The 23,548-nt window shown below is 29.8% G+C and overlaps 2 protein-coding genes across 2 annotated transcripts; both read right to left on the bottom strand.

The window, feature by feature from the left end:
* Positions 1 to 6,637: 6,637 nt before the first annotated feature.
* Positions 6,638 to 8,361, bottom strand: LOC130977030 (phenolic glucoside malonyltransferase 1-like). Its single transcript, XM_057902026.1, has one exon. The coding sequence runs from the start codon at positions 8,247 to 8,249 to the stop codon at positions 6,789 to 6,791; it is 1,461 nt and encodes a 486-aa protein (XP_057758009.1). The 5' UTR covers positions 8,250 to 8,361; the 3' UTR covers positions 6,638 to 6,788.
* Positions 8,362 to 15,765: 7,404 nt separating this feature from the next.
* Positions 15,766 to 17,499, bottom strand: LOC130977029 (phenolic glucoside malonyltransferase 1-like). Its single transcript, XM_057902025.1, has one exon. The coding sequence runs from the start codon at positions 17,361 to 17,363 to the stop codon at positions 15,903 to 15,905; it is 1,461 nt and encodes a 486-aa protein (XP_057758008.1). The 5' UTR covers positions 17,364 to 17,499; the 3' UTR covers positions 15,766 to 15,902.
* Positions 17,500 to 23,548: the final 6,049 nt, after the last annotated feature.

The raw sequence follows: 23,548 nt of genomic DNA, 5'->3' as shown, positions 1-23,548 counted from the left end.
ATGTGCTGCTTATGATAATGGTTATAAACAAGAGAAACAAAACTTAGAAAGTCACGCATGCATGATACATTGTATATGATAGGCTGATACGTTGTCTCACGAAAGCATGAACTGAATAAAAGATATTGGAAAAGAAGCCGTTAGGGAGATAATGGACTATTTATATATATTATCTAAAATTTAAGTATTGAATTCTTAATTTTTTAAATTTAGTATTTTAATATCATGTTATGATACCATTTATCTTCTAAATTTCAGCTGATAAAAAAAATAACACTAATGATTATATCTCTAATACTCTATAAATTTTTTTTATTGACTCCTCATATTTTTTTTATTGGAAATCCCCAAGAGATATCTTTTACTCATTTCTTATTCTTTTAAAAATGGAAGCCATTCAAATAAAGACACTTAAAACGTCTTTTTTTAAAGATATTTCTATGTTGTGTTTTAATTGGTTTTTGTATAATTTATTCGGTGTTCCTCATCACATATTATTAAATTTTTCAAAAGATTTTCTTTCCAAAAACAATAAAAAATATTTAATTTGGACTACAACAAAAAAGATAATAGATTAACTATTAAATTTTTTTAAAAGATTATATACATAAAAAAATATATCGCATTCATCAAAAAATATATATATATATATATATATATATATATATATATATATATATAACAAGCTCTTAAAATTTTTATAAATAAAAAAATAATTAATTTTTATTTGTATAATATATAAAATAATTACCATATTATTATTATATTATAGATTAAAATTTACTAATTTAAATTTTATTTTTATTTTTAATATAAGCATTAGAAATAAATAATTTTTTATAACAAGATGTAATGTAACAAAATATATATAATATTAATTAGTTTTTAAAATTTTTTGAAAAGATAGTTTTTTTTAATAAAGTGTTATTAAAAAATTAACATTATAAAAACTAATTTCAACCAATATGATATAATAGGTTATTAAATATATTTAATACAAAACACATTAAATATAAATTTTTATTGAGTTTAAATTTTAAATAATTTTTAATTGAATTTCAAATATTTTTATTTTAAAGAGTTAGAAGATTTAATTTTAACATTATTTTTTCGTATCTTTTTAATTGAGTCTTTGATTTTTTAAATTATAAACCTTATTTATAATTAAGAGTAATGTTTTAACACCACCAATTAGTCACACATATAAAAATACAAAAATAATTCTATTGTCATAATTATAATCTAACTTTATAAGCAATACAATACAATGAAACTATATATAATTAATATAACTAAATTTTATCTACATCTATAGTCACATTTCATAAATAATATAATTAAATTATATTTATATTTATATTAAAATATGAATAAAAATACAAAAAATTATCAGGATGGTTTTCGTTCATAATTTTTTTATTATTTTTGTTGTGAAAAGTTTAATTATTTTAATAATTAATTAATTTTTAAAAAAGATAATTAAATAACACAAAAAAAGTCTTATTAAGAGTAATTTATTTATATATGATTAAAAATTAATTGAATAATTATATACAGTAAAAAATTAATATTATTAAAAAATAAAATTAAAAATCATGGTTTTTTTTATTTTTTTCAAAATTTATCTACAAGTAATTCTATAAATATTTTACGATGAATAAAAATATTAAACTCGTACTAAAATTTATTCTAATAAAATTTTTTTTTATTCTACTAAACGTTAAATAAACTATTGAAAAGAATTTTGTTTCCTCCATTAGAGAAGAATGATAAACTTCCATACTTCTATTATGTTATGGCAATAATTTGGCCTGTTATTTTTTAATAATAATAATAATAATAATAATAATAATAATAATAATAATAATAATAAACAAGTATATCACAGTAAAAAAGGAAGCACGTCACCAAATAATTTATCATCCGAATTATATATAAATCAAATTGATAATATGAGGGCTAACACTACAAAAATCGATAACAAGGTTAGGGACTTACAAGACCTTTCTTAAGATCATAGAAAAAAACGTTTATATTTGTGTGATATATAAAATAATTATCATATTATTATTAGTATTACATTATATTCATATATATATATATATATATATATATATATATATATATATATATATGAGCAAAAAAAGTCCAATTGTTTTAAAGTAAAATTGTCTTTTAATATTTGATTAAATGTTCTTGTATTTAGTACTTTTTTTTGGCACTTCCTCTTAGTTAAAAATATAATCATTATAATTTTTTAGTTATTATTGCTAGGGGTGTTTACAGATGGGATATGGCTGAAATTTCGATCCAATCCGCACTAAACTCATTAGATCAAATTCGATATTCGCACCTTTTATGTTTGGATCAGATATCAAATATATCCATAAAATAAAAAATATTAAAAATTTTATTTTTATAAAAAAAGTCAATAATTTTTTTTGCTTACTTTTTTTAAACATATTTACTTCTATCTGATTAGAGTGTGAATCCGATTCGATCCAATCCAATTACAGATCAGATCACATCCTCAAATTACAGATCAGATAAATACTGTGGATTTATATGGATATGATCTAATCTATGAACACCCCTAACTACTACTATAGGTTCAGTATTGCAAAAGAATGCTTCTTTTATTATAAACCATTATTAGATCTTAATTACCATTAAAACAACTTAATTGTCAACAAAGAGATAATACTTGTTGGTCTCTGAAATTATGTTTATATTTCAATCCATAGTTATAAAAATCAAACTGGATCAACTGGTTCGACCGAAAAACTAGTGAACCGAACTAGAACCGGACCCTGGTCTGGTTCGATTTACTCCTTAGACCGTTTAAGGAATAAAACCGGTGTGAACCGATAAGAACTGGTGCAAACCGGTCTAACCGAACTGGTCTACTTGAAAAAATTTTTAAAATGTCTTCACAAAGTCTCGAACCAAAAACTTTGGAGGTTAAGCAACCTCTAATTGCCACTTAGCCATTGCACTTATAAGTATTATATTTGACAAATACTAATTATATAGTATACATAAATATCTAATTTAATTTAATTTTTGTTTTTTCTATTTTTAAAATTAATTATATTTTAATTATATACCATTATTAATATAAATATAAATTTCACTAAAAATTTATTAATTTACTTGATCTATTTTATTGCTAGTATTGTGATTAAGGTTATTTGTTTTGATGTTAATATTAAAATCTACTGATATTATAGTTAGATGATAGGTTTTGTGAATTAGTTATTTTTTATTGTGTCAAAATAAGATACTATTGTAGTATTAAAATTTTATGGTTTTTTTATATTAGTTATTTTTAGAAGTTGAGACTTGATTCTTCATAAAATGTTAGTGAAGATATGTATTTCAAATTTTAATTTTAAGTTTTTAACTATTTTATATTTTATATTTACGTGAGACCGGTTTTATCGGTCTAACCAGTGATTTATCGGTTGAACCAATAAATCAGTGAACCAGTAACTTGACCGGTTCGATCACTGGTTCGGTTCTAACAACTATGTTTCAATCTAATTTCAAAAATTTCGATTTACTCAATTTATTCTCCCAACTTAATAGTTATGACTCACATTGGTTCCTAATCTTATTTTTGTCACTGTCTCACAAAATCATTAACGACATGTTGAGATGGACTAACAACTGCTACATTATACATTCTAGCAACTATTTGATGCGACCATTGAAATTTTTTTACCTTATTTTTTTAACTAAACACTTAAAACCCTAATATGAGTCACGGATACCTAAGTTAAAAAATCAAACTAAGTAAATTGAAACTTTAAAAATCAGATTAAAGTTCGAATATAACTTCAAAATAGAACTTTAACTTATGTAGTGATTAATTTAAATGAGAATCAAATAAATCAAAATTCAACATAATTTTTATCAATGTTTTCAAATTCGAAATTTTTATACGAAAATTAACTAGGATTTTTCTTTAAATTAAAAATTTAATGAAATAGTGACTTTAATTATCTTAACCAATGTCCTAATTAATTACTTTTATGTTTAAAAAATTTTATATGAGAAGAAAATAATTAATTTGTCTACTTTAATAAATAGTTATTTTACTAAAATGAAAGAAACTATTTTTATAGAATTTTTTAAGAACTAATTAATATTATATATATTTTGTTACACTACATTTAGTTATAAAAATTTTATTTATTTCTAATGCTTATATTAAAAATAAAAAAAATTTAAATTAGTAAATCTTAATTTATAATATAATAATAATATAGTAATTATTTTATATATTATACGAATATAAATTAATTATTTTTTTATTTATAAAAAATTTAAGAGGTTTTTTTGTGACTAAATTTTAAGAGGTTTGAGCTTGTTATATATATATATATATATATATATATATATATATATATATATATATTGATGTTAATCTATTACATTTTTTGTTTTAATCCAAATTAAATATTTTTATTATTTTTGGAAAAAAAATCTTTTGAGTAATTTAATAATATGTGATGAAGAATACCAAATAAATTATACAGAAACAAATTAAAACACAATATGAAAACATCTTTAAAAAAAGACGTTTTAGGCGTCTTTATTTGAGTGGCCTCCATGACAAAAATCTATATCCAAATCCAGATAAGAATTGAAAGGGTAAAAGTTACTATCATTAACAAGGATAGAATCACGGTCATATACTACTCTAAAGTCTAATCAAACTATACATGCATTACCTCATTACTAATCTTAGAAATCAAAGGCACCTCATGAGTTCTTCTTCTTGTTAACCTTCTTCTTGGACTTACTAGAATCTCGGCTCTTACCCGCTTCATGTCCATGGATCATACCATGCAGCTCGAAACCAATGAGGTAGCAAAGATAAGTATCAATGGTGATGAACATTGTCTTCTCATCCGTATACACATTGTAATAACAGCACGAGCTTTCTTCATCGTACCAGTCCAGTTTCTCTTCCGGCCTCACCACGTCAAAGTGCTTCCCCAACACTGTTTTCGCCAACTTGTCAAGATTGTACCGCCACAGATCCACCTTCTCCCCTGCCTCCTTCATCCCTTCCACCGCCATCGCCCTAAGGTCCAACGCCTTCTTCAGCTCGATCCCATGGTGTTTCTCCAGCTTTGCCTTCACCTTTTCGATCTCTATTCCCACTACGATAACCCTAGGGTTGGCGAAGAAGTCGCAAAGGGGCCTAGGGTTTTGCTTCGCTTTGTAAGAGTCGGCTTGTTGGAGAAGAGAGTAAAGGAGGCAGTGAGAGCCAATGCAGAGGGAGATGAAGTCGTAGCCGTGGTCCTTAACGCCGCTTGGTGTACTTGGTAAATTGGTGCTCGGCGGTTACGCCCACGATGACCGGGGTATTTTTGGGAGTGGACTTGATGAGGTTGGTGAGCCACTTGGAGAGCGTTTGGGAAGAGGTGGTGTTGATGCAGAGGATGCGTTGGTCGTCGGCATAAACGGTGTAAAGATAATGACAGGAAGTGAGGTCGTAAGTCTCGACTTCGGTGATCATGCTGGGTTCAATGCTGATCTCGAGAACCATTGTTGTTAGTGGTTGTAGGATCAAGGACTTGCAACGGTTGTCGGATCGTCTTCTTGAAGTAGGCGGGGTGGTGGAATCTGCAAAGATACTCTGCAGTCTAAAAGGTATAAATTATGAAGAATGAGTTTGTACCTAAGGGCCTCTGTCTCTCCTTTATATAGCTTATGATCTTATCTTATCTGGCTTATCCGACTTTAGATGAGATAAGATAAGATAAGCCGGATATATAGCTTATGATAGTTTTTTTAATTTACTGACTTTTATGCTGGTTGATATTTAAAATTCTCAATTTTATTTATCTAACTATAATAATTAGTCGATCATTACTTGTTTAATTAATTAATTCTCGTAAAAATAATAACTCATTTATTGTAATATTACTTAATATAATTCAATACATTTATCGATAATTTGTGGTGTAAAATCTGCATCACATCATGATGAGCTTTAGGATATTATACATGATACATTGTATATTTTTGGTGATTGAAATAAATTAAACAAAGAAAAACAAAACAAATAAAACAAGGAACTGCTTAAATAGAGGGGCAGTCTCGTTTAAGACTACTCTTAAACTCTTCCCAAGGTAAAAGAAGCTCTACATGCGAAAGTTGTAACTTCATCGCCATCTTTGCCATAGTATCTGCCACCGTGTTTGCATCTCTCATAATCAAACGAAAGTCAACACGCCAATTCCAATGCATGATATCTCTTATTTTGAGCACCAATGGATCAATAAACTCAAAACCATCTTGAGTAACAAGATTAAATGCTTCCACACAATCCGTCTCACAAATAACATCTCGTTGACCCACATCCCAAGCTAAGAGATATCCTCTCCAAATAGCAAACAATTCTCCGTGAAGAATACTATTACTCTCAATCATTCCCAAACACCCCCTTTGCCAACTCCCATTACAATCTCTAATAACACAAGCAAAACCAACACTATCACCCGAACTAAAATAACTAGCATCACAATTAATCTTAAAAGTACCAATGGATGGGGGATTCCAAAAACCATTTAGATAGGCTGATACGTTGTCTCAGGCATGAAAGCATTAACTGAATAAAAGATATTGGAAATCCCCAAGAGATATTTATACTCATTTCTTATTCTTTTAAAAAAAGAACAACAACAAAATACTGCTGCCACAAACTCATTATCAGCAGGACCTAATCTAATTGATTGACTAATTAAGTCTGATAATAATCACTAATCAAACAATTAATCATCTTCAAGTCCTTCACGAAACAAAGTCCTAAACAGATCCATCACCTGCTTATTAAGAACAAGACCAACCTCAACCCCACCTTCATTGCCATCACTATTCTCAGCCAAACCCATCGTTAGACCTCTATCAATCGAAGCTATCTCAACTTTTTCAGGTTTTCCCCAACCAAAATCAATACCATAAACACCAAACCTATTAGAACCAGCAGTACCAATCATTTCAACTCCTTCTTTAGCCATATTCATGTATTTATCAAAAGCTGATGAATCTACACCACGAAAACCTTCAATACCCAACATTTTTGTCGTCTTGTAAATTCCCTTAGCGACAAGAACCACTCCGTTTTCTTTAACAAAGTCCTCTGGTTTTGCGTCCACAACATAGGCCCACAGACAGTTACCGCAATAGTTTTCAGGTATTGGAGGCTCTAACCTGTTCCTACAATCACCAGTGAAAGCGAACCCGAATTTCTTTCTCTCCTTAAAAATGCCATTAATCGCCTTAGCGATACAAACCAAGACATAGCTGCATGTTAGAACAAAAGTAGAAAGAGTACTAGGTGGTGTGTTTGTAGATTCTTCATCATCACCATTATTAACGTTGCTGTTCCAATTGGACAACACCTTTTTCTTCACCTTCTCCAAATCTGAACGCGTGAGCTTGAACGTTGCACGAACCGAGTCCTTCACCTTGGGTTCGAACGGTAGAATCTTCAAGCTTTTCTTGATGTTGTTCTCATCAGGGAACATTTTGGACATGACATCCGACCAATGGTTCAATAACAAGAGTCCAACATCCTTTGGATCTTTGATAACTTCTCTATCAAAGAAAGGCTCGAATTCACGAACCAAAGTGGGTGATTCTTTCTGTTCTTCTTCAAGGCTTTGACATATGGAAGCCCATGCTTTGATGAACATGGTGGAAGATTTCCCATCGAGAGCAGCATGGTGGGTGCTGATTCCGATGCTGAATCCACTGTTCGGGAAGAGAGTGATCTGAAGAGACATAAGAGCAGCACGAGATTCCTGTGTTTCCAGTTCTGGTACAAAGCGTCGAGTTTCAGAAGCTTCACGCGGTGAGTTATATCCCAAAAGATGGTTGAAATCTGCATCGGATTCTGCTATGAGAAGTAAAACACCATCCCCAGGATTGTATTGAAAGATTGGTTTATCTGAATCAGAAGGCCAAAGTAGGTTTCCAGCAAGAGGGAGGAAGTGTTGGAGGGTAAGAGAGAGCGAGGTTTTGAGCTTGGGAAACACATGTTCGAAGAAGAAAGATGGAGGAGAGTGAAGCTTGTAGAAGAAGACACGCTCAACGGGGTGGAATCGAACCCATAACATGTCAAAGAAAGTGAGAGGCAGAGAAACAGTAACATCGGTTGATGGTGCTGGCGGTGGAGAAACTGTGCATTTGTCAAGGATTTTGATGGAGATGTTGTTGTCAGAAGAAGCCATGGATGATGATGATGATGGTGGTTGAAATTTGAGAAACAGAGAAAAATGTGTGGTATGTGTTGGGCGGCCTGCAATGGCGGTTCTAATGGATCTCTTTTTGTAGAAAAGAGTATGGTGTTCAGTGTTCACTGTTCAAAAATTGTGGAGTTCTCAGCACGAGGTAAAGTATAAAATATTAAAATATTATATGGCTCACCGGTGTACACATAACTAGAAATCATTTGACATAATTTTAAAAGTGAATTCTATGTATTTTTTTCTTAAATTTTTTTTATTATATATTAAATAATTATTAAATAAAATAAATAAGTGCGTTATTTACTGTTTCGAATATCACTGAGATTTTTTTAATCGGGGATACTACACATCCATGTAACCATGTAACCAAGTTGGTCCAACATAAAAAAAAAGCTCATTACTATTAAATGAAACGTGAAATACACGTTTCAATACATACGAAATCGTCCGATGCTTCTTCTTCTTCTTCTTCTTCTTATCACGCTCATTTACGCACGGAGCGCCTTCTTCTTCGCCTTCTTCTTCTTCGCCTTCTTCTTCGCGTTCCTCTTTCTCCTCCTTTTTCGCGTTCCTTCTTCTTCACGTGTTTTCTCTTTATCGTCATTCTTTTGTTATTATTGTTGCACTGTATTTTTTTGTCTTTTTCTCCTTCTCTCTCTGGTGAAGAAGCAGTAGAAAGTGAGGAAGAAGAGCTTTAAATAGTGCAGAATGAATTGAACACAGTACTCATAGTGAACCAAAATCTTAGTTATGGTGAACCGAAAAGAATACAATTGTATACTACTGAGTGAACGAAACATAATCTATTATATAAAATCAAATTTAAACAGCTTTCTGCAGAATGAACCGAATACAGTACTCATGGTGAACCGAACACAGTTCTCATCGTGAACCGAAAATAATACAATTGTATAGTAATGAGTGAATGAAACATAATCTATTATATAAAATCAAATTTAAATAACTCTGCCTATAATTTACATATTATCAATTCAATTCAATTCAGTATACCTCCGTTCATTTAATTCAATTCAAATTAGCAATTGTATTCCATTCAATTCGATTCAAAATTGAATAATCAAAACTTTCTCAGTTTGATTCGTTTCAGAAGAGTAATCCAAATCGCTCTCCTGTTTATCAAAAAATTATGAACCCCTAAACACTGAACCCTAAACCCTAAACCCTAAACCCTAAACACTAAAACCAGAACCTTGAACATTGAACCCTGAACCCATAAACCCTAAATCCCTAAAACCCTAAAACCTAAATCCTAAACCCTAAACCCTGAACTCTGAACCCTGAATGCTAAACCCTAAACCCTGAAGTCGAACTCTGAACACTGAACTCTGAACCCTAAATGCTAAACCCTAAACCCTACCATAAACCCTAAACTCCTAAAACCCTGAACCCTGAACCCTAAACCCTAGACCCCTAAATCCTAAATCCTCAACCATGAACATGGTGAATCGAAATTAATACATAGAGTGAATCAAAAGTTTGAAACACACTGAACCCCTGTACACTGAACCCTGAACCCATAAACCCTAAACCCTAAAATCCTAAACCCTGAAACCTTATCGTCATTCTTTTGTTGTTGATGCTACTGTATTTTTTTTTTGTCTTTTCATCCTTCTCTCTCTGGTGAAGAAGCAGTAGAAGGTGAAGAAGAAGAGTTTTGAATAGTGCATAATACACCAAACACAATACTTATGATGAACCGAACACAGTACTCATGGTGAACCGAAATCTTAATTATAGTGAAACAATTATATAGTTAGGGAAGAAAACATAACATATTGGTCTAATTTTTGTTAGACTCCTTTCTGCGGACCGAACCGAAAACATGAAAGTGATGAACTACCTCTTTAGTACTTATCGAATAAAAAAATTACTCACATTTACTCAGAGTTACTCACAATTACTGACACTCACAATTACTCACAGTTATATATTATCAATTCAATTGAATTCAATTCAGATGTAGATCACCTCAATCCATTCAATTCACTTCAAATAAAATTAGAAATTTCATTCCATTAAATTTAATTCAGAATTCAATAATCCAAACCTCATCAAATTGATGCGTTTGAGAATAATCATCAAAATCACACTCATTCAACTGATTTGAAGTTGATTCATTTATTGTTTCAATTCAAAAGTACAGATAGAAGAAGAAAATAAAGAAGAAGATGAACGACGAAGATAATTGCGTTGAATCAATCCAGATCCATAATACATAGAAGAAAAATGTAAAAGAGGAGAACAACGAATTTAATTAGGTTGAAGAAGAAGAAGAAGAAGAACGCGAAAGAGGTTTACATTGTATGAAAAAGTTTACGTTGAGAAACGTTGATAACGCAAAATAAGGATTCATTATATAGGTTATAAGAGGCGCGTGTAAAACAATTGGGGGTGTGGGGCGTGGAGTAAAAGTTACTTGGATACCATCCATGTACTTTTTACATGGATGTAGAGTTTTTCTCTTTTTTAATGGTTTAAAACAACAATAACAAAGTATTTGTCCTATTAACTGTAATCGACTATATGGATTAAACATGTTATTGAGCTCTATCATGTATTATGTCTATAGAAAGACCGTTTACATATAGATCTCGTTTGACCACCTCATGAATGGTCTTTCTAGTAGGGGTAGAAACAAGTCAGGTCAGGTCAGGCCAAGTTGTGTTCTTAATAGACCTGACATGTCATGTAGTTAATTGGCTTGAGCTTGACCTGCAATCTGATATAGACATTTTTTAAAGTACTAAATTTAACTTGTTATTCAGTTTGGCCTGACTTAAAGCCTGTTAAAATGTTTGATAATTTTTTATTACAAAAATAAAAATATTATTTAAAAAAATTATTTTTTAATAAAAATATTTATATGAAAATTCATGGAGGTAGTGGATACCATAACAAGGAGTAAGATTAACATTATGTGCCTACAAGAAACAAAATAGATTTGTGCGAAAGCTAGGGAGTTAGATACTTCCGGATTCAAACTTTGGTATACAAAAAATGTGAATAATAAGAATGAAGTAGGTATTGTCATGAATAAGCAGTGGAAGAAGGACATAGTGGATGTCAAGAGTGTGGAAGATCAGATCATTTCTATCAAACTTGTGGTGGAATGAGGTACTTTTCATGTGATTAGCGCCTATGCACTGTAAATGGGTTCGAACGAGCAACACAAGATAAGGTTTTGAGAGGATCTAGAGAGTTTGGTCCAAGACATATAAGGTTTTTTAGAAGGAGATTTACAGAAGTGATTAGGTATGAAAGTATCCACGGAAGCCATGGTTTCGGGGTGGTCAATACCAAGGATAAAACTATTTTGGACTTTTTCTCAACCTTTGACTTTTTCATCCCTAATACATGTTTTAAAAAGAGAGACAAATATCTTATAACCTATAAGAGTGGCATGACAAGCTCTCAAATCGACTTCTTCTTGTTGAGGAGAGTCAAAAATTTTTTTTGCATTAATTATAAAATTATTTCTGGAGAAATTTTAACAACACAACATAGGATGCTCGTCATAGATTTTCACGTTGAACAAAAGTTGAGAAAACTACATCATACAAAGAACCCAATAACGAGGTGGTGGCGGATAAAATGTGAGAAATAAAGAAACTTCCTAAGACGGATAGGAGAAGAAGCAAAGTGGGATGGGAATGGAAGTGCGGAGGAGATGTGGAGGGAGATGACATAAGTTATTAGAAGAACAATAAAATAAAGTTTTGGTGAATCTAGAGGGATAGGACTAAGAGACAATGAGTCCTGGTAGTGGAATGCGAGTGTACAAGAAAAGATAAACGCAAAAAGGGAGTGCTTTAAAGAGTAGTATTTGTGCTGCAATACAGATACTTAGAAAAAATATAAGGTGGCTAAGAAAGAGACAAAAGTGATTGTAAGTAAAATAAGAATAAGAGCATATGAGGGTCTCTACTAGTCTTTAGGCATGAAAGAAGGAGAAAAATGTATATATATAATCGCAAAGAGCCGTGAAAGAAGAACGAGAGACTTGGACCAGGTTGAGTGCATAAAGGATAAAGACGCAGAGGTGTTGGCTCAAGAGGAGAAGATTAATAAAACGTGAAAGAGATACTTCTACAAGTTATTTAATGAAGGATAGAAGACTCTTTCGAGGCTTAGTCGGTTATGCATGAGGGAAGAATATCAAAACTTTGACTACTATCGAAGGATTCGAGGTATAAAAAAGACTCTAAAGTGGATGAAAAATGGCAGGGCAGTAAGACCCGATAATATCTCGATTGAAGTTTGAAAGGGCTTTGGAGAGAAAAATATCAGCTGATTAACCAAGTTTTTTAATGAGAATTTAAGATCAAAGAAGATGTCAGATAAATGAAAAAAGAGCACTTTGGTACCTATCTACAAGAATGAGGGGGATATATAAAGTTACAAAAACTATAGAGGGATCAAGCTCATAAGTCATACCATGAAATTATGGAAAAGGGTAATAGAAGGGAGGTTGAGACAAAAGATACAAATAACAGAGAACCAATTTGGTTTTATGCCAGACAGATCCACTACTGAACTGATATACCTGTTAAGAAAGATGATGGAGAGGTATTGTAGTAGTAAAAGGGATCTTCATATGGTGTTTATTGATTTGGAAAAAACGTACGATAGAGTATCAAGGGAGGTCTTATGGAAGGTTTTAGAAAAGAAGAAAGTGAGTATCACATATATTCGTGCAATTAAAGACATGTATAATGGGACTACAACTAGTGTGAAGACTCAAGATGGTGTGATAGTGAAGTTTTTTATTAGTATAGGATTACACCAAGGATCATCCTTAAGTTCGTACGTTTTCTCATTAATTTTGGACGTACTCACAGAGCATATCCAAGAGCCTGTGTTATGGTGCATGCTTTTTGCCGATGATATCGTCCTTTTTGGAAGAGTCAAGAAAAGACCTAAATAAGAAGTTGGATTTATGGAGAGAAATTCTAAAAGTGTATAGTCTGCAAATAAGCTGTAGCAAGACGAAATATATGGAATGTAAGTTCGGCCTGCGAAGGAAAAACCATAATATAAAAGTGAAGATTGGAGAAAACAGCATATGAAAAATTAAAGTTTTAGTTATCTTGGATGCATCATTAAGGATAATGGACAGATTTAACAGGATATAAGTCATAGGATCCAAGCAGGTTGGTCAAAATGACGGAGTGCACCTGATTTATATGTGACAAAAAAGTGCCTTTAAAACTTAAAGGTAAATTCTATTGCACTGCTATCAGACCGACTATACTTTATGGTACAGAGTGTTGGGCAGCCTAATGAGAGCACGAATATAAACTAAGTGTGGCATATATAAAGATGTTGACTGTTGAGATGGATGAGTGGTCATACGTGATTACATAGAATAAGTAATGAAGATATAAGATAGAGAGTTGGAGTAACACCTATTGTGAAAAAAGATGAGAATCGCGTCTTAAGTGGTTTGGACATGTGAGAAGAAGACTAACAGAGTACCCAGTCAGGAGGATGGATGAGATGAAAGATGGACAAATGGTGAAAGGCAGAGAAAGACTTAAGAAGACCATCTATGAGGTGGTCAAACAAAATCTACATGTAATCAATCTCTCTATTGACATAATACATGATAAAGCTCAATGACGTCATTTGATTCATGTAACCGACTCCACCTAGTGAAACAAGGCTTTGTTGTTGTTGTATTAAATTTAACATAAAACAATATTTATCTTATTATAAATATCAAAATTAAAAATAAATAAATAATTAAACAAATTTAACATTAAATAAATATTAATAATATATTTTTAAAACTAACCAAGTAATTAATTATTAAGTTAAAACTGAATTTTCTAAACAAAAGTAAAATTATTAATTTTTTTTTCAAAAATTAATTAAGATAAAAAAAGAATGTTATTTATCTATTAATTAATATTTTTTAAATTAATAATATATCAAAATTAAATTTTAAAAATAAATAAATATAATATTTAATTATTTTAAAATAAAAAAAGTATTTCAATTAATTTTTTAATATTTTAAATTAATATACTTTTTGTTTTTATACATAGGTCTAATTTATTTTGGATACTTATATATATGATTTTAGTATTTTCAAAATATAAATATATTAATATTTAACAAAATTTATTTTAGTATATTTTTATCCTCTTAACGGAAATTCTTTGGGTCATGGATAGAATTAGTCAATTTTCAAATGATTATTATTTATTAAAAATAGATATTAATTAACTATGAATTAATTTTGATGTACTAATATTATAAAATATTGTATATAATTGTATATTTACATTCGTTTTTTATGATCATTTACGTGATTAATTTGAAAGGTGGTTATTTTTACTGATATGCCATTACGTAATTAAATACACGTATAAAATTATTTTACACTAACAGTGCATCAAAATCAAATTCATAAATTATTGTTATAAAATATTAACTATGATAAATGTATACTAAAATTAGATACTAAAATACACATTGTAATATAGGATATAATAAAAATAAATAAAATTATACATATGTTGTACATAAATACATATAGATTAATTTTAACGTATAAATAATATTTTTAATAATATATATATTTTTGAATATATAACATATAAAATAGGAGAGTCACTTAGATAAAAACACTTAAAATGTCTTTTTTTAAAGATATTTTTAAATAATTAAAATTTAATATATATAATTCATTAAATTATGTTTTTATTTTTATTAAAATTAAATAAGATAAATTGATTTGGCAAAAAAATTGATAAATTACACCTTGAATTAATTTAAATTAATATTTTTTTATAAAAAATAATTATAATATTCCTATTATAAAAAATGACTAAAATATTCTTAATATATATATATATATATATATATATATATATATATATATATATAATATTGAGAATTCTAAATTTTAACCCTTTTCTTTTCTCTGTATTATTATAGAGTTAGAATTTAAGATTTTTAAAATTAAAAAATATATATAATAAGAATATTTTAGTCATTTTCTATAATAAAATTATTGTAGTTATTTTTTATAAAAAAAAAATTATTAATCTAGATCGATTTAAGGTTTGGTTTATCGATTTTTCGACCAAATTAATTTGTCTCATCTAATTTTGACAAAAATTAATATAATTTAATCGATTATATGTATTAAATTTTAATTAATAAAAAAACCTTTAAAAAAATAGACATTTTAAATATCTTTATCGGAATAGCCTCCATAAAATAATGTTATATAGTATTCATATAAATCAAATTAAATAATTTTAATTTATTGGGGTAAAATCTATATACAAAATCTCGACACGGATCATGTCATTCAATCCGTACTGTGCAATGTGCTGCTTATGATAATGGTTACAAACAAGTCAAACAAATCTTAGAAAGTCACACGTACATGATACATTGTATATGATAGGTTGATACGTTGTCGTCTCAGGCATGAAAGCATGAACTGAATAAAAAATATTGGAAATTCCAAGACAAATCTTTTACTCATTTCTTATTCATTTAAAAAAAGAACAACAATAAAATACTGCTGGCTCAAACTCATTATCATCAGGACCTAATTTAGTTGATTAATTAAGTCCGATAATATCACTAATCAAACAATTAATCATCTTCAAGTCCTTCACGAAACAAAGTCCTAAACAGATCCATCACCTGCTTATTAAGAACAAGACCAACCTCAACCCCACCTTCATTGCCATCACTATTCTCAGCCAAACCCATCGTTAGACCTCTATCAATCGAAGCTATCTCAACTTTTTCAGGTTTTCCCCAACCAAAATCAATACCATAAACACCAAATCTATTAGAACCAGCAATACCAAGAATTTCAACTCCTTCTTTAGCCATATTCATGTACTTATCAAAAGCTGATGCTTCTACACCACGAAAACCTTCAATACCCAACATTTTTGTCGTCTTGTGAATTCCCTTAGCGACAAGAACCACTCCATTTTCTTTAACATAGTCCTCTGGTTTTGCATCCACAAAATTACCCCACACACAGTTACCGCAATAATTTTCAGGTATTGGAGGCTCTAACCTGTTCCTACAATCACCAGTGAAAGCGAACCCGAATTTTTGTCTCTCCTTAAAAACTCCATTAATCGCCTTGGCGATACAAACCAAGACATAGCTGCATGTTAGAACAAAAGTAGAAAGAGTACTAGGTGGTGTGTTTGTAGATTCTTCATCATCACCATTATTAACGTTGCTGTTCCAATTGGACAACACCTTTTTCTTCAACTTCTCCAAATCTGAACGCGTGAGCTTGAACGTTGCACGAACCGAGTCCTTCACCTTGGGTTCGAACGGTAGAATCTTCAAGCTTTTCTTGATGTTGTTCTCATCAGGGAACATTTTGGACATGACATCCGACCAATGGTTCAATAACAAGAGTCCAACATCCTTTGGATCTTTGATAACTTCTCTATCAAAGAAAGGCTCGAATTCACGAACCAAAGTGGGTGATTCTTCCTGTTCTTCTTCAAGGCTTTGACATATGGAAGCCCATGCTTTGATGAACATGGTGGAAGATTTCCCATCGAGAGCAGCATGGTGGGTGCTGATTCCGATGCTGAATCCACTGTCCGGGAAGAGAGTGATCTGAAGAGACATAAGAGCAGCACGAGATTCCAGTGTTTCCAGTTCTGGTACGAAGCATCGAATTTCAGAAGCTTCACGTGGTGAGTTATAGCCCAAAAGATGGTTGAAATCTTCATCGGATTCTGCTATGAGAAGTGAAACACCATCACCAGGATTGTATTGAAGGATTGGTTTATCTGAATGAGAAGGCCAAAGTAGGTTTCCAGCAAGAGGGAGGAAGTGTTGGAGGGTAAGAGAGAGCGAGGTTTTGAGCTTGGGAAGCACATGTTCGATGAAGAAAGATGGAGGAGAGTGAAGTTTGTAGAAGAAGACACGCTCAACGGGGTGGAAGCGAACCCAGAACAAGTCAAAGAAAGTGAGAGGTAGAGAAACAGTAACATCGGTTGATGGCGCTGGTGGTGGAGAAACTCTGCATTTGTCAATGATTTTGATGGAGATGTTGTTGTTAGAAGAAGCCATGGATGATGATGATGGTGGTGGTGGAAATTTGAGAAACAGAGGAAAACGTATGGTATGGTTGGGCGGCCTGCAATGGCGGTTGTAATGGATCTCTTTTTGTAGAATAATGTGATTAGAATGTGATGAGAAAGTTCATTATTATATGGACTATTGTCACGTCACAATTATTAAGTAGCTATATATTAAAAAAATTTTGCTAGAGAATTAATGGAGTATTTGTACGATGTGTATAATGATCTATTTATTTGGTTTAATATGAGTTAAAAAATAAATATTTAGAGTAAAATATTATTAATTTTTCATTTGATAGTAAACATTTGATATCCTACTGAATCGAATATCTCTAAACTTCCATTATACATATTGTACATATACTTCATTATTCTCCTGTACTTCTTGGTATTAAAATCATTCATTATTAAGATTAATTCTATTTGTATAAAATATTTATTAAAATATAAATATATATTAAAAATAAATTAAATTATATATAAATTTATACATAAGTATATTAAACTACATGCAAATTAGAGTTAATATATATACATAAAAAAAATAAAAATATTATTTGTACTCTAAAATCAACTACTAAAATTAATTATTAATATATTTTTATATAAATATATGTGTAATTTAATTTATTTTTAATATATATTTATATTTTAATATATATTTTATATTAATAACTAATTTTAATGACTGATTTTAATATACAAATAATATAATCCTAAAAAAATTAGATAAATGAATTAACTTCTCATCAGTCAAAATAAACTACATACAAATTAGAGTTAATATATACATAAAAAATTAGTCGTAGTATATATCAACATAAATATATATTATTTATATAAATAATTATTTTAATTGTTAATTTTTCGTATACCGGTAGTTGATACTTTTCATGTATGTGTTTGAGAAAGTTAAGTGGAATTGAGCTTTGATATTATAATTTTAATTTTTAAAACTTAAGAGTAGAGAAGTATGCATGGTAGCGAAATGCGTTTTTGTTGTTGTCTTGGCGTTGCCTTGTTTACATCACAGATGACGATTTATTCAAAGAAAACAAGGGCCTAAATTTGTTGCCAAATCCATAGTTGACACGGCTTCTATAGTTTTCTAGATATGTTTTCCACTTTGCCGGAGAATGGAATTTTGCTTTTTGGTTGTCATATTCATGTAATAATAATTAGAAAAATATAAAAAACACTTCTTGTCTTAAATAAATAAATAAGGTTTGAAAAAGACTATTTAATAAATCTAAGTTAGTCCTCTAACTTCTATCACGATGATCCAATCATTTTAATTTAGGATTTAGGATTTCGGCATTTCGCTATGTATATCACGGGTGTCTGTTAATATAGCGAGTTTCCAAATTTTTATTGTAAAAATAATTAAGTCTTTTTTTTTTTTATCAAATTTAATTATAAATAAATTTTCATATTTTTAAATAGAGAATATAGAAAGTTTTTTCCGGCCATGATTTGAATCTAACAATGTGAACAAATCTATTAATCTCAATATACAAATGTCAAAAACTTTTTTTTATATGTTTTAAATATTAAATTTTATTTTTATTTTTTTTAAATTTTAACTTTAGATATGGCTGATTTAGTAGTCATGGTGGAAAGTTTGCCGGACAAGACATACGCATGCACTAGTCAAACAAGATATTTTTTTTTTCTTTTTAACTTTGACTAAAGAAAAGGTGATAATAACATGGAGATTACTGATTAGTCTAATTAACTATTATGATGACGGTAAGTATAATTCATTGGATGGTGAATATTTAAAATTAAGTAACGTTAGAAGACTAATAATTTTTATTAATATTAATTAATATAATAATATTTTGGTTAATATTTTATTTTTATATTATTAAAATTTAAAATTTAGAATTTAATATAAAAATATTTTTATTAGATAAAAATTAACTAAAAATAAAAAATAAAAAATCAGTTAAATTTATTGTTTTTATCAGTATTTTTAATTATTAATATAATTTTTTTAGTCTAATAATTTAATAATATATTTTTAATTTATAGTTTTAAACATTATTCATTAACTACTGATAATAAATAAATAAAATTTTCCAACCCTTTTATGTTTCTCTAAATTTTATTAGTCACATATAATTGTTTTTTAAAATATATTTACAAGAGAGGTAAACTATATTTGTAGCGATTCATAAGAAAGCATGTCAAGCTTTGGTTTTGCAAGTTAGAGGTTCCCATTACGAATTGAGTCTAAGGCATGCAGAGACTAAGGGATGGATTTGCCGTTTAAGATTGCCATTCTGAACAATTCTTGCACAAATAAAATTCTGAATAACTATAAAAACATTAATGATTAATTTTAATTATTTAATATTAATTAATTTTTATTTTTTATTACAATATTATTCTTGTAATTTTTATATTTTAGATGGTTTAGAATTTAATATTTAAAATTTAGATTTTAGAAGTTAAAGTAAAAAATAATTTTAAAAATTAATTGATATTGGTTAAAAAATTTAATTTTTTTGTTACTCTTAGTATCTCCCAATTCAATAGGTCAATAACTAATCTATCATAGATTAAAATTTTATTTAAAAATTTGTCATTGGTTAAACAAAATTAACTCTTTATTAAACTCTAAAATACTTTAAATAAGAAGAGAGACATCTTCATACCTACTCAAGTACTCAATACTCATTCCACCGAATAGAAAGTCCAATAAAAAATCTGACAGCCGATGATTTAATTTAAATAATTCCAAACCAAACAAAAGTATAGTAAAAAAAATAATCTTAAAATTACTTCATTACATTAAAATATTATTTTTATGCGGATTATGGAATTATTTTTTAAAACATCAGAAGGTAAATATTAGTAAATTTAAGACTTAGACTTCAAAGAATATTTTTAAAAAAACAAAAGAGATGTTTTTGAGAGTTTATACTATTCGATTTCGTCAAGACATGATGTGGAAATGTTGTGATAAAGATGGATGACTACGTATGGCTTAGGTGGATATCATTTTTAAAATTGAATGAATTTTTTTACAAGACAAAAAACAATAAATGAAAGTTGAGAGTGGAATCACTTTATATGTATAAATAGCAAGCATCGTCAGATACATTTTACACATATAATACAAATACAAAATCTTCTCTCTTTTTCTACGTACAAAGTTCTTTTATCTTTTTTATTTATATACTACAACATATAATATTAGTAGATATATTAATCATTCTTATTATATTGAGATAGTAATCATTGTGAATATTATTATTAAAGCTATCTAATTATATTACATTATTTTATAATTACATCTTCTTTATTTATTTTGTTTTACAACACGTTATCAGTACGAGACTCTGATCAAATTTTTAGGAAGAATCAGGTAACAAATTTTCATTATGTCGAAGCTCTCTCATATTGAATTCAATGTTCTTGATATATCTGGAAACAATTATTTATCATGGATACTAGATGCTGAAATTCATCTTGATTCAATTGATCTTGGAGATACCATTAAGGCTAAAAATAGTGTATCTCAGAAGGATAAAGCCAAAGCCATGATTTCTCTTCGTTGTCATCTTGACGAAGGATTGAAAAATGAATATCTCACATTAAAAGATCCTGCAGATCTTTGGAAAGACCTTGAAGAAAACGGTGATACTTCTTCAAGCCCGATATGAATGGATGCACTTGCATCTACAGGATTTTAAATCCATAAATGAATATAATTCTGCAATGTTTCGAATCATCTCACGAATGAAATTATGTGGGAAAAAGATAACTGATCATGATATGTTGGAGAAAACTTTCTCAACCTTCCATGCCTCGAATGTGCTCCTGCAGCAGCAGTATCGAGAAAAAGGGTTTAAAAAATATTTGAGTTAATTTCTTACCTTCTTGTTACTGAACGCAACAATGAATTACTTTTAAAAAATCATGAAGCGCGTCCAGCTGGCGCCGCCCCATTTCTTGAAGTAAATGCGGCAAATCATTACCCTAGAAGAGGTAAATGGCAAGGTTTTAATAACAAGAAAAATTATGGAAGGAAAACGAATTATATTGAAAAGAGAGGATCTCACCAGAAGTGGGATAAAGAAAGAAATATCGGGCAGAATAAATCAACAGAGGATAAATGTTTCCGTTGTGGTGGAAAGGGTCATTTGTCACGTACTTGCCGTACCCCAAGGCACCTAGTTGATCTTTATCAGGCATCTTTGAAAAATGACGACAAGAGAAAAGAGTCGAATTTCGTTTCAAATGATGCTGAAAATTTCACCACTCATTATGATGTATCTGATTTCTTTGAGGATCCTGAAGGAAATATTGGTCATTTGATCAATGATGGAATAGTTTAATGTGTGAGATTGTTAAGTATCCATGTAAATAGATAATGTAAAGAACTTATTGTTAAGTTTTATTTTCTATGTATTTGAGTTTCAAATATGATGAAATATTAATGTTTATGAATTTTGAAATCATTAAATGCGTCATGTTTTAAAATAAAATTTTAGTATATAACATTATATGCAGTATTTCTTAGAAAAATAATTCTAATCAAGTATTCAATTTAATTGTACATACTACTCATTTTATTATTTGTCTTTAAAGAGAATGGCAAGGATATATAATGAAGATGTATGCCTTGCGGATAGTGCAAGTTCGCACATTATTCTCAAAAGTGATATATATTTTATCCATCTGGTGCCAAAAGAAGAATGTGTTAATACTTTTATTGGCTCAGGCAATGTGATAGAAGGCTCTGGAAGAGCTATAATTTTGTTTCCTGGAGGAACAAAATTCATAATAAATAATGCACTATTGTCTACCAAGTCTCGAAGAAACTTGTTGAGCTTTAAAGATATTCGCCGAAATGGATATCATATTGAGACTATGAATGAGGGAAATCATGAGTACTTATGTATCACAACTCATGATTCAAATAAGAAAGTTATATTAAAAAAATTACCCTCACTTTCATCTGGGTTGTATTATACCAAGACTAGTACAATTGAATCACATGCCACTGTAAACCAGAAGTTTACTAGCCCAAATAAATTCATAACTTGGCACGACCGATTGGGTCATCCGGGAACAACCATGATGAGGAGAATTATTGAAAACTCCCATAGACATTCACTAAAGAACCAAAAGATTCTTAAAACTAGTGAATTTTGTTGTGCTACATGTTCTCAGGGAAAGTTAATTTTAAGGCAATAACCAGTAAAGATTGGATTTGAGTCCCCTGAATCCCTAGAAAGGATTCAAGGTGATATATGTGGACCTATTCATCCACCATGTGGATCTTGTAGATATTTTATGGTCCTAATAGACGCATCTTCGAGATGGTCACATGTGTGCTTATTATCTTCTCGCAACCTGGCGTTTGCGAGATTACTGGCTCAAATTATTCGATTAAAAGCACAATTTTCAGAAAATCCAATTAAAGCAATTCGTCTTGATAATGCCAGTGAATTTACTTCCTAAGCTTTTGATGCTTATTGTATGGCTAATGGAATAAGTGTTGAACATCCAGTAGCTTATGTTCACACACAAAATGGGTTAGCAGAATTGCTTATTAAACGCCTCCAATTAATTGCTAGACCCTTACTTATGAGAACAAATCTCCCAACCTTGGTTTGGGGCATGCTATTTTACATGATGCAGGACTTATTCGTTTGAGGCCAACGAATTACCATCAGTTCTCTCCTATTCAATTAGCATTTGGCTAGCAGCCAAATGTTTCCCATTTAAGAATATTCGGGTGTACGATATATGTTCCCATTACACCACCTAATCGCACCAAAATGGGACCCCAAAGAAAATTGGGGATATATGATGGATATGATTATCCCTTTATAGTGAGGTATCTTGAGATACAATTGGAGATGTATTTAAAGCCCGGTTTGCGGATTGTCATTTTGATGAATCAAAGTTTCCAACATTAGGGGGGAGAGAATAAGCTTTCTGAAAAGGAACTTAATTGGAATGCATCATCGTTGATGCATTTAGATCCTCGATCAGGGCAATGTGAACTAGAAGTTCAAAAGATTATACATTTGTAAAGAATAGCAAATGAATTGCCTGATGCATTTTTCGATACAAAGAGGATAACCAAGTCGTATATACCAGCGAAAAATGTCCAAATTCAAATTGATATCCCAGTTGGACAAATTGCCACCGAAG

The sequence above is a fragment of the Arachis stenosperma genome, chromosome 4 (assembly GCF_014773155.1).
Source record: "Arachis stenosperma cultivar V10309 chromosome 4, arast.V10309.gnm1.PFL2, whole genome shotgun sequence".
In the NCBI taxonomy this organism is placed as follows: Eukaryota; Viridiplantae; Streptophyta; class Magnoliopsida; order Fabales; family Fabaceae; genus Arachis; species Arachis stenosperma.
This window is presented reverse-complemented; position numbering and strand designations above follow the sequence as displayed.

Bases quoted from the DNA above. Each gene is read 5' to 3' on its own strand.
- LOC130977030 (XM_057902026.1), bottom strand. From the start codon at position 8,249: ATGGCTTCTTCTGACAACAACATCTCCATCAAAATCCTTGACAAATGC.
- LOC130977029 (XM_057902025.1), bottom strand. From the start codon at position 17,363: ATGGCTTCTTCTAACAACAACATCTCCATCAAAATCATTGACAAATGC.